At 34.6% G+C, this 12,868-nt stretch overlaps 2 protein-coding genes and 1 long non-coding RNA gene across 3 annotated transcripts; all 3 read right to left on the bottom strand.

Annotated features, from left to right (window-relative positions):
- Positions 1-520: 520 nt before the first annotated feature.
- Positions 521-1,206, bottom strand: LOC128296356 (uncharacterized). The gene is made up of 2 exons (XR_008286939.1): positions 827-1,206; positions 521-725 (listed from the first exon to the last, which is right to left on the bottom strand). It is a non-coding gene; the product is annotated as an uncharacterized LOC128296356 (long non-coding RNA).
- An 83-nt stretch (positions 1,207-1,289) lies between these two features.
- LOC108468213 (receptor-like protein 19) lies at positions 1,290-2,464 on the bottom strand. The gene is made up of 2 exons (XM_053032130.1): positions 1,487-2,464; positions 1,290-1,400 (listed from the first exon to the last, which is right to left on the bottom strand). The coding sequence occupies exons 1-2, from the start codon at positions 2,462-2,464 to the stop codon at positions 1,290-1,292; spliced, it is 1,089 nt and encodes a 362-aa protein (XP_052888090.1).
- Positions 2,465-2,878: 414 nt separating this feature from the next.
- Positions 2,879-3,823, bottom strand: LOC128296676 (receptor-like protein Cf-9). Its single transcript, XM_053032129.1, has one exon. It carries the CDS (start codon positions 3,821-3,823, stop codon positions 2,879-2,881), a length of 945 nt encoding a protein of 314 aa, XP_052888089.1.
- Between the last annotated feature and the right edge of the window lie 9,045 nt (positions 3,824-12,868).

Genomic DNA, 12,868 nt, shown 5'->3' with positions numbered 1-12,868 from the left:
GTGAATTTGGAATTTAAAGATTCAAGCAAGTTGGAATGAAGGTGGAAAATTCTCCAACTATTTTTTTGAAATTGCTCAAAAATTATCAGATAGTTACGACGACTCAACATCCTTTGGCCTCCCATTTGAAAACATAAATAAATTTGTCATTAAACTCTTATGCGATTAAATTTTACTATTAAATTAAATTTTACTATTAAACTTTAAATTTAACTAAATTTTATTATTAATTTTGATTTTTAAATTAAATTTTACCATTCAATATCAATTTTAAGAATTTGAAAACATAATTTAATAAGATTTTTTCAAATATTTTATTTTAATAATTAACAATAATTTAACTTATAAATGTTAGGAATAAGAATTGAAAGTAGAACAACAACAATTCAAATCTTTCACTAAATTTAACAAATTTACTACTTCAATCTTATAATATTAAAAGAATCATATTTAAACTCCTTCGTAACAATTAGAATTTGGCATTAGAATTCATACAACAAGAATTTGACACTTACAGTAATATTTGTTTAACAGCTTAAGTTTATGCAATACTTAAAACATTACTACACAACACACATGAATACAAATTTAGAAATTATAATGAATACAAATACACTCATATCATTTGCTAAATTAACAACCCCACTTATTTATTCTAATCGCTCTCAAGGAAGCTGAACATGATGAATTTTCCCATCCAATTCAATCTCAGAGTTCAAATGCCACTATCACAAATTACAAAACAGAAAAAGAGAATATGTTTTAACTTAAATATTAGATTAAAAAAGATGAAACTTACGAAATACTTGTTAGAAAAGAAATTCACCTAAGCAAGATGTTGGATGCAGAGTTAATTTCTTCTTCCTCTCTTTCTTCGTACCCACCTTGTGAAATTGTACTGCCAATCTCTCTCCACCATTCTAACGAACCACCATGGTCTTCTGGTTGTGAGTACAATGTAACCCAAGCTAAATCCTAACACCACTCCACTTCCATACCCCATCATTACAACTTGCCAAAAGAAGGGTATTTTAGAGCCATCATGTTCCACCACCAATGGTGAAGGGGGTTTGCCCCCCTCATGGTTGATACATTGCTTGGACAATGGCAATCCACACAATCCCAAGTTATTGCTATAGGAATCATTATCAAAGGTATCAAATTGATTCCCATGAGGAATTGGTCCAACAAGATTGTTTTCCGAAAGATTCAACACTTCAAGAAATGTCAGATTTGTCATTTCAGAAGGAATGGTACCGCCAAGCTTGTTTGATGAAAGGTCTAATGATTCAAGTGCTAGCAAATTTGCAAATGATGCTGGGATAGGACCAGTGAAATTGTTGTGAGAGAAGTTGAGCATTTGCAGGGAAATAAGTTGCCCAATGTCCTCGGGAATTTTTCTACAGAATTGGTTGTTTGACAAGTCGATAGATACAAAAAAGGCCACAGCCTTCGTCAATTCAAGCTCCAATCTTTTTGTTGTTACATTCACAGGAACTTCATAACTACCACTACCATATGTAGCTGTGGAGTACGACCACTCTTTAGGTTTATCTTTCATTGCTCTCAAATTTAGAATGAGTTTTGTGGACAAAGCGCCTGTAAATTCATTTCCAGATAGATCAATTATTCGCAATGCAGAAAAGTTTGATGAAGCCATGGAATGAGGCAGTGATCCATAAAATCTATTAAATCTCAAGATAAGAACTTGCAAACTTGGAAGCGAAGCTAACCAATGTGGAAATCTATCCTTTAACTTGTTGTTCCCTAAATTTAAAAGTTCCAATGAAGTAGAATTAACCAAAGATGGTGGTACTAATCCTTCCAGTTGATTGTCATTGAGTAAAAGATGGTTCAAATTATTACTCACAAAAGAATCAGGGATCTTGCCAATGAAGTTGTTCATTTGCAAATCCAAGAACGTGAGATGGCTAAAATTTCCAAGACAATCAGGAATAGTTCCACTCAAGTTGTTTTCGGACAAGTCCAGAACATCAATTGAACTCAAATTGCAAATAGAAGAAGGAATGTTTCCTGTCAATTTATTCTTTGAAATGATGATCACTGGCAACTCCTTTAAAATTGGAATTTGAGGATTCAAGCAAGTTGAAAGAATTGGTCCTTGAAGCAAGTTGGAATGAAGGTTGAGATAATCCAAATTGTTCCCCGGAAATTGGTCCAAAGCAGTCAAAAAGTTATGAGAAAGGTCCAACGATAGCAATCCTTCCCACCCTTCGGCTTCCCATTTGGAAATTCCACCAGAAATCATATTATTTGAAAGATCTAATTCCTCCAAGTTCGATGTCTGAAAGAAATTCGGGAACTGCCTTACGCTACAACCAGAGAAGTTCACAGTTCTAAGCTGGGGGAAAGAATAGTTCACATCATTACCGCTTGTGCTTAATGATAATAAACTATTATTTGAAACATCAAGAACTTCAAGACTCGTGAGTTTTGAAAGCATATCTGACTTGATCACACCACTCAAGTTGTTTGAAGACAAGTCAAGTAAAGTAAGGTTCACAAGATAAAAAATGGAATACGGTATTGAACCACCAATGTTATTATAACTCAAATCAACTGTTCCTATGGAACTAGGCTTCTGAATTCGATCAATCGGACCAACTAGTTTATTATAACTGAGGTCCAAGTATGGAAGAGATGGCAGAGTAAACAGCCAAGATGGTACTCCACCACTTATAGAGTTATTATGTAACCCAAATCCCTCTAGAAATTGAAGCTCACTAACATGATTTGGCAAGGGACCTTCCAAGTGATTATTTGACAAATCCAAATGGGTAATTTTTGTGAGGTTGAAGATAGTTGTCGGAAGTGGACCACTTAAATTGCATGAAGAAATGCTCAAAGAAGTTAATTTTCAAAGGTCTCCAAAAACATCTGGAATCTGTCCTTCAAGCGAATTTCGTTGTAAATAAACGAAAATGATTTTAGTGAGATTTCCAAATGTTGCTGGAATTGGCCCCCTAAAACCACAATGGGAAAGGTCCAACAACTCAAGGCCAGTACTCCAGTTTGTGTTAGGGAGATAACCTGTGAGATTTTCATTCTCGCTTAAATCTAAATATTTGAGGTTTGGAAGCTGAGAAACTTGAATTGGAAATTCCCCATGTAATTGACAATGTGAGAGACTCAAATGTTCAAGGGATGAAGACAAGTTTAGAAAGGAAGTAAGTGCAACATCAGACATATCAAGACCATTAAGTACAAGGTTTCTTAATTTGGTCAAGTTTGTTACAAGCATGTCAAAACCTTGGACATCAAATCTCGAGATTAAGCCATTACCAGCGATATTAAGATGGGTTAAACTCACCAACTGGCTAAATAACTTTGATGAGATGGTGCCATTGAAATCATTATCAGCAAGGTTGAGTCGTTGGAGGCCATGAAAGTGAAACAAGCTGCTGGTGTTCTCAAGAAGAGAGCCTCTGAGGTTGTTGGAGCTCAAGTCAAGCCATTGGAGATTGTGAAGTTGAAAGAGGCTGTTGTTTGCAAAGAGAGAACCAACAAGGCAACTCTGACTAAGATCGACGCCGATTACATGACCAGTCACATTGTCGCATTTCACTCCGTCCCATGAACAACAATCAATGCTTTTGCTCCATGACTCTATGTCTATCCTGGGGTAAGGATCTTGATAATCACTATCATAATTAAAATAACAATCAACAGAAATGGTAGTTTTAAAATGGAGCAAAGCATCTCTTTGGTGTGGAAGACATAAATGAAAGGATGGTGGAGGAACAGAGAAAGACAAACTCCATGAAAGTTGCAAGACCACCAAAACCAGGCAAAGGATTCCCATATTTTTTTTTCTCCAAAAAAGAAACAAGTAGAAAATTAAGAACGAACGAAAGGGATGTGTATTATAAGAACAACTAAGTCAGTCATAATTCAAAGTCTATCTCGTCCTTACGCGTTAGTAAAAACAGTGAAGACATTGGTTTCAATTCAATCAAGTAAACATTTCAGCCCCCACAAAATTAGCCATTGATTAATCCTTAATTTAAGTAAGGATGTTCCTTCATTGTCCCCTTTTATTGAATTAGACTATTTACTTTAGTTAAAAATAATTTATCATTGTCTCTCTCCTATTTACAGAAGCTGCAACAAATAGGCTCAACTGTTACTTTTTGTTTTGATATATTGTATTATGAATGAGGAAACCTTGACTTCCATATTTTCTTCACTTCCCATTTCATTGTTTACTTTTATTAATAATAAGTATTATACTTTCATTGAATTGATAGTTTTTCATAATTAATTACATTTCAAATGCGACTTCCATTGATTAAAAAAAATCATATTTGTATCAATTCCTAACAATTCTACCCTTTTTTTTCATGTTCATAAAAAAAAAAAAAAAAAAACCTCGAGTGAACACGTCATTTTAAAGTTAACCAAGTTTTAATTGCTTAACAGCTAAAATCTATCCCATTTTAGACTTTAGTAGCACTTTACAATGTTTTTCCTTTTGAAAAAGAAAGAAAGAAGAGTGAACACATTGTTTTCAAGTCAACCAAGTCTTAATTATTTCCAATTTCATTGACCATACTTTATATTTTGTTAATGAAATTATTCTCTGAAATAAAGAATGCATAAAAGTACAATTATGGATTTGAAATTTTAGTATTCAAGCAAGTTGGAATGAAGGTGGAAATTTCCAAACTATTTTCTCCAAATTGCTCTAAAAGTTATCAAAAACCCATTTCGACATTTCACTACAAACCATGTTATTAGAGTGTGGGTTAAAGTGTAAATTTGCCATCATACTATAAATGAATATTGAAATTTCTCATATATCATATTTAAGCTCCTACATAACCATGTTATAAGGATACTTTAGAAACTTCATGTTCAACAACTGATGGTCTAACAATTTGGCCCCCTCGTGGTTGACACATTGCTTGGACAATAGAGATCAACATAATCCAATGTTACCGCAGTAGGAATCATTATCAAAGGTATCAAATTTATTCTCAAGAGAAACTATTCGACAAGATTGTTTCCTGAAAGATTCAACATTTCTAAAAATGCCAGCTTTGTTATTCGTGAAGGAATTCTACCACCAAGTTTGTTCGATGAAAGATCTAATGATTCAAGCTATGCTAAATTTTCGATCGATGCTAGGATAGGACCAGTGAAGTATTAAATGAGGCTTTTTAATACTAAAATGCCACATATTCAAATGTGACAGAAGTTCATTAATAGTATTATCAATTAGACTTCAATTTCTAATTCAATTAGTCAAATTTACGTACACAAGTTACGTCCTTACAACATAACTATCCATTAATAATTAGGAATAAAAATTGAAAGTAGAAGTACAGCAAATCAGTTGTTTCATTAAATCTAACAAATCTACTCTTTAAATATTATAATTTACTATTAGAATATACCCATTCCTTGCCCATACCTTTTCCATACCTACCCATACCTTGGAAAGGTCAAAGTTAGGGGCACCAAATATTTATTCAGTGTTGGGCATGGAATAATAGCAATTTTTGGTCCCTAATTGTATAGGGACTTTGCAAGGTGGCCCTTGAACCTCAACTATAAATAGGCCTAACCATTGCTCATTCTAATCATCCCACATTTGCCATTCTCTACTTAAGGCATTGTTCTCTCTCCCTATTTGTAAAGTTTCACTTGTATTTTGGAGTGAAATATATTTGGTAGTGCCCGAGGACGTAGGCAAGATTTGCCGAACCTCGTTAAAATTTTGGTGTTCTTTACTATTTATTTTTCCATATTTCGTGAGTGTGATTGTAGTGATTTATTGTGCTATTAAATTACGATAAAAGGATATTCTGGCTAGGAAAGACTTGGTACTTAAGTGATCCTCGTGATCCACCTCTTTTTCCTGTGAATTGAACTTAGTGTAATTTTTTAGTACAATAATTTTACTCTTTCACACGCTTCCGCGCAATAATTGGTATCAGAGCCAGATTCGTACTTGGGGAATACGACCATTTACGGTACTATTCACGATATCGACCTTTGTTTAAGTATACGATGAGTTGGGATTGAGGAGAAAATGGCAGCGAGATCGTCATCGATGGGACTACTGTGACAAATGCAAAATTTGAAGTAGAGAAATTTAACGGTACCAATAATTTTGGTACGTGGCAATGTGAAATCTGGATGTCTTATGTCAGCAAGAGCTAGATATAGCCCTTGAAGAAAAACCCGACAAGATGGATGACAAGGAGGGGCCAAGATCAATAGACAGGCGTGTGGTACAATTCGCCTATGTTTGGCCAAAGAGCGAAAGTACTGTCATGAGGGAGACATCGTGAAGAAGTTATAGGATACACTGGAAGAAAAGTTTCTAACGAAAAGTCTTGAAAATAGGCTTTATATGAAAAAGAAACTTTATCGATTCACGTATGCACCCGGTATGTCGATGAATGACCATGTGAACTCATTCAATAAAATTTTAGCAGACTTGCTAAATTTGGATGAGAAATTTGAAGATGAAGACAAGGCATTATTGTTGTTGAATTCCCTTCCTAATGAATATGATCATCTTTCCACCACATTACTTCATGGGAAGGACACGATCACATTTGATGCAATCTGTAGTGCGTTGTATAGATCTGAGACTAGAAAGAAAGATAAAAGAGATCACAGAGATACAACTGCAGAAGTCTTAACAGTAATAGGTCGTTCACACAGCAGCAAATCTGGTAGAAGGGGAAAGTCCAAAGGGAGACCCGCCAAAGATGAATGTGCTTTTTGCCGTGAAAAAGGGCATTGGAAAAAGAATTGTCCTAAGCTACAAAAGGGCAAGGCTATTTCTAGTGCATGTGTAGCGGAGCATGATGAGGAGTCAGACTTTAGCTTGGTTGGCATGGCAATGGCATGTCAAACGGATAAGTGGATTTTGGATTCAGGATGTACTTACCATATGTGTCCTAATAAGGACTGGTTTTCTAGTCATAAAGAGCTAGAAGGTGGAATTGTTCTTATGGGCAATGATAGTGCTTGTAAGACAATGGGAGTGGGTACAGTCCAATTGAAGAATCACGACGGCTCAATCCAAGTCTTGACAGATGTTCGCTACGTACCTAGCCTGAAGAAAAATCTCATCTCATTAGAGGCCCTAGAGTCTAAAGGGCTCACAATCACTTTGAAAGATGGATTACTAAAAGTAATAGCTGGGCAATTCACGGTGATGAAAGGCACAAGAAAAAATAACTTGTACTTTTTAAATGGAAGTACAGTTATTGGATCAACATCAACAGTTTCTACAAAAGATGTAGATTCAGAGGCTATCAGATTATGGCATATACGATTGGGACATGCTGGTGAAAAAGCTTTGCAGACATTGGCGAAGCAAGGTTTGTTGAAAGGTGCAAATTCTTGCAAAATGGAATTCTATGAACATTGTGTTCTAGGCAAGCAGAAGAGGGTAAAATTTGGTCCAGCAATTCATAATACGAAAGGAATTCTGGACTACGTTCACAGTGATGTGTGGGGACCTACCAAAGTGGCTTCTTTGGGAGGTATGCACTATTTTGTTACTTTTGTTTATGATTATTCAAGAAAAGTATGGGTGTATCTAATGAAAAGAAAAAATGAAGTTTTGGATGCATTTCTGAAATGGAAAAAGATAGTGGAGACTCAGACTGGTCGAAAGGTCAAACGACTTCGATCAGATAATGGCACTGAGTACAAAAATGATCCATTTCTACAAGTGTGTCAAGATGAGGGCATTGTGCGACACTTCACTGTTCGGGATACACCACAACAGAATGGGGTGGCAGAACACATGAATCAAACTATACTAGAGAAAGTTCGATGTATGTTGTCCAATGCTGGATTGGGCAAGGAATTTTGGGCTGAGGCAGTTACATATGCGTGCCATCTAATTAACCGTTTGCCATCAGCTGCAATAAATGGAAAAACTCCTATGGCGATGTGGACTGGTAAATCTGCTACTGATTATGATTATTTACATGTATTTGGTTCCACTGCATATTATCATGTAAAAGAATCTAAGTTAGACCCAAGAGCAAATAAAACATTATTCTTGGGTATAACTGATGGAGTAAAATGATACCGTCTCTGGTGTCCTGATACAAGGAAGATTGTTTTCAGTAGAGATGTGACTTTTGATGAATCAACCATGTTAAAGTACAAGGATTCACAAAAAGATGACAAAACCAGGAGTACTTTACAGCAGGTGGAGCTTGGAAAGGTTAATGATGATCCAGCTAATATTGGAGGGACAAATGATGAAGAGGTTCCTACCCAAGAACCTCTACAGCAACAAGATTCAATTGCATATAGGAGGCCAAGAAGAGAGATTCGTAAGCCTGCTCGCTTTGATGATATAGTGGCCTATGCACTTCCAATTGCAGATGATGATGTTCCTTCAACTTATACAGAAGCAATAAGTAACCCTGATAGTGTAAAGTGGAAGCAAGCAATGAATGAAGAAATGCAGTCTCTTCATAAGAATAGGACCTGGGAGTTGGTGACACTACCCAAGGGAAAGAAGGCAGTTGGATACAAATGGGTATATGCAAAGAAGGAAGGATTTCCTGGTAAAAATGAAATTCGATACAAAGCTAGATTGGTAGCAAAGCGTTACACTCAGAAAGAAGGAATAGACTACAATGATGTATTTTCTCCAGTTGTGAAGCATTCGTCTATTCGGATTTTGCTAGCCTTGGTTGCGCAATATGATCTTGAACTAGTTCAGCTTGATGTGAAGACCGCGTTTTTACACGGTGATTTGGAAGAGGAAATCTATATGACTCAGCCAGATGGATTCAAGGTTGCTGGTAAAGAAAATTGGGTTTGCAAATTGACAAAGTCGCTTTATGGATTGAAGCAATCTCCGAGGCAGTGGTTCAAGCGATTTGATCAGTTCATGAAAGGGCAAAGGTACACAAGAAGTAAATTTGATCATTGCGTGTATTTTCAGAAGCTACAAGAAGGAACTTTCATATACTTGCTCTTATATGTATGCTAATAGTATCTAAGAGCAAAGTTGAGATTGAAAGATTAAAGACTCAACTCAATCTCGAGTTTGAGATGAAAGATTTAGGAGAAGCTAAAAAGATTTTCGGCATGGAAATATGAAGAGATAGAGTTCATGATAGAGTTAGCTTGTCTCAGAAGCAGTATTTGAAGAAGGTACTACAGCAGTTTGGCATCAACGAGCGGACAAAACACATAAGTACCCGTTGGCTTCTCATTTCAAGCTTTCGCACAACTATCTCCTTCGATGAATACAGAACGAGAATACATGTTGCAAGTTCCGTATTCTAATGCAGTGGGTAGCTTGATGTATGCAATGGTGTGTACAAGACCCGACATTTCACAGGCAGTTAGTATAGTGAGCAGGTATATGCATAATCCTGGAAAAGGACATTGGCAAGCTATGAAATGGATTCTACGGTATATTCAGAAGACCGTGGATGTTGAATTACTGTTCAAGCAGGATAATACACTTGGTAAAGGTGTTATTGGGTACTTTGATTCTGACTATGCCGGTGATTTGGACAAGCGAAGATCAACCACCGGTTATGTGTTTACACGTCTTGGAGGACCAATAAGTTGGAAGTCTACATTACGATCTCTGATTGCGTTGTCAACCACGTAGGTTTAGTACATGGCTATAACAGAGGTCAGAAGGAGGCTATTTGGTTACAAGGTATGGCTAAAACCTTGGGGTTGGTTCAGGAGCATATTAACGTGTATTGTGATAGTCAAAGTGCTATTCATTTAGTAAAGAATCAAGTCTATAATGCACGTACAAAGCATATCAATGTACGATTCCATTTTGTGCGGGAAATTATTGAAGAGGGGAAAATTTGTCTTCAGAAGATCAAGACTGCAGATAATCCAGCAGATATGATGACCAAGGTAGTAACAGCAACCAAGTTCGAACATTGTTTGAACTTGATCAATATCCTGCAAGTTTAACAGTTGAAGAAGGCACTATCAAGTATTGTTGTCAAAGGCAGAAAGAATTGTGTGAAGATAAGATTATCCTAATCAAATCTTCAAGGTGGAGATTATTAGAATATACCCATTCCTTGCCCATACCTTGCCCATACCTTTCCCATACCTACCCATACCTTGGAAAGGTCAAAGTTATGGGCACCAAATATTTATTTAGTGTTGGGCATGGAATAATAGCAATTTTTGGTCCTTAATTGTATAGGGACTTTGCAAGGTGGCCCTTGAACCTCAACTATAAATAGGCCTAACCATTGCTCATTCTAATCATCCCACATTTGCCATTCTCTACTTAAGGCATTGTTCTCTCTCCCTATTTGTAAAGTTTCACTTGTATTTTGGAGTGAAATATATTTGGTAGTGCCCGAGGACGTAGGCAAGATTTGCCGAACCTCGTTAAAATTCTGGTGTTCTTTACTATTTATTTTTCCATATTTTGTGAGTGTGATTGTAGTGATTTATTGTGCTATTAAATTACGATAAAGGGATATTCTGGCTAGGAAAGACTTGGTACTTAAATGATCCTCGTGATCTACCTCTCTTTCCTGGGAATTGAACTTAGTGTAATTTTTTAGTACAATAATTTTACTCCTTCACACGTTTCCGCGCAACATTTACAATTACTTGTCAAATGCGACTTGCATTGATTAAAAAAATCATATTTAATCTCCTTCATAACAATTAGAATTTGGCATTGAATTTCATACAACAAGAACTTGACAATTATAAGAGTTTAAGTTTATGTAGTACTTAAATATAATTATGCAACACTCACAAATACAAATTTAGAAATTATAAGGAATACAAAGACACTCATATCATATACTAAATTAATAATCACCTCACTTATTTATTCTAATCTCTTCCGAGGAAAGTGATAATGCTTATCGTACAAAAATAGTCACTCAATTCGTTTTATTTTGATAATCTAACTACTAATTTTTTTTATTTAATCACTCAATTTTTTTAATTAAACATTTTAGTCACTCTTGCTATTTACTTACTAACAAAGTCTAACATGGGTTTTTCTATTGCCTAATAACAGATTTAGCCTTGAATGTTTACAAAAATTATCATTTTAGTTCTAACTCTAAAAATTTAATTAAAAAATCTTCGGGGAAAATTTTGGTGCAATACTAGTGAAGTTTTTAAACTCTACAAGTAGGATCAGGGGCTTGACAATTATGCTACAAGGGTATAGTAGAATATTAAAAAATATTTTTTTAAAAAGAATACATAATAATTTTTTAAAACTATTTGTAGAATAAAAAAAATATATTACCAATGTATCAAATTAACTCAAAATCTTCAAAGTATCTTTTTTTAGATATTACATGACACGATCGTGAAAAAGAAGAGTAAAAAGTAAAAAAAGGAAGGAGAGTGAAACAAGGCATCTCTCAAAATCTCCATTGTGCAATTGAATCCTCAAATATTCAGTACATCAAATATTTAAAGTAGGCGGAGATTCTAATGGCAGATTCATAAGCTTTGGATTGGGATTCTTTTTGTAAGATATATATATATATATATATATATGGTTTTAATAAACAAGTAGAAAAAATATTATTGGTGTAATGCAATTGCTATTAGCCAACAGCTTAGAGGTCTCAATGACTTATAAGATAAGGATGTCGAGATTGAATATTTGTTTTGTGTCGAGTAACCTACACTCATTATGATCCGATAAGATTTAATTTTTATATTTTTATCTTTATTTTATTTTGAATTCTATTTTATTTAATATTTGAAACTGACTTTATAAAAAATATAACCTACATCATTCACTTAATTATGGGAAAGTTTCATTTTATATACTTAATTATGAAAAGTTACAATATGATAACTAAACTAATTAGAAGTTTTCATTTAAGTTACCAAGCTGTTAAAATCGATGCTATATGGCTTTCTCTATTAGCACTGTTTGCACCAATCGAAAGCTCTTTTTCCCTTCTCTTTTACAGTTCAATTTTTTTCGTGTTGCGAACCAAAATTCAAAAAAAAAAATTTCTTTGATCTCTGACATTGACCATTAGACCAACTTTGATCTAAGGTATGTTCTTCTACTTGTCAATAGGTACTTATCCATCATACTTATCATCGAATCGTCGTTTGGAACTCACTCGTGAAACTTTAAAAAAAAAAAGTTAACAGTCTAGTAACTTAAATAAAAACTTTTCAATAATTTAGTGACTTAAATGAAAACTTTTGAATAGTTTAATGACCAAATTATAACTTTTTTTAGTTAAGTGACCCAAATAAAAAATTACCCATGATTTAATAACTAATGATGTAGTTTACCCTTATATCATACATAGTTGTCCAAATCCGTCCTAGCTCAAAATGATCATTCCGAGATATAAGACTCAATTTTTGTTCAGGTCCACTTATATTTGTAAATGGCTAATTTAAGCCCATTTAGGACATCCATATTAATTTTTTTATTTTTTAAAAATCATATTTTTGAATAGTGACAAAATTAACAACGGCAGGCAGGCATGGGCTTCCGTTGGTCTAATTCTTTCTTTTTTAGCCAATTGAGTCTTAGTTCAATTGGAATCAGTATTGTTGTCGGATGACGTGGGTTTGAGTGTGCTGAAGTGCACTATCCTCCTGTTTAAGGGTTGGAGAGAGGTTATAGGTAGTTCTAAATATTAAATAAAAAAAGAGCAGATATAATAAAAATTTATAATGAGATTAAAGCTCAAAAAAATTTATTTTGTATAAAATAAATTTTATTTAAACAAATCGCTTTCCTTATTGGCAAAATACAATTTCCATTGCATATTTAAACTCCTTCAAGGGCGTATCTGATCTACCATACTGAAGAAAGCATACATGCATCCAAGGCAAAAATAAGAAGTAGAATTTGGCA

This window comes from Gossypium arboreum, chromosome 8 (assembly GCF_025698485.1).
Source record: "Gossypium arboreum isolate Shixiya-1 chromosome 8, ASM2569848v2, whole genome shotgun sequence".
Classification (NCBI taxonomy): Eukaryota; Viridiplantae; Streptophyta; class Magnoliopsida; order Malvales; family Malvaceae; genus Gossypium; species Gossypium arboreum.
This window is presented reverse-complemented; position numbering and strand designations above follow the sequence as displayed.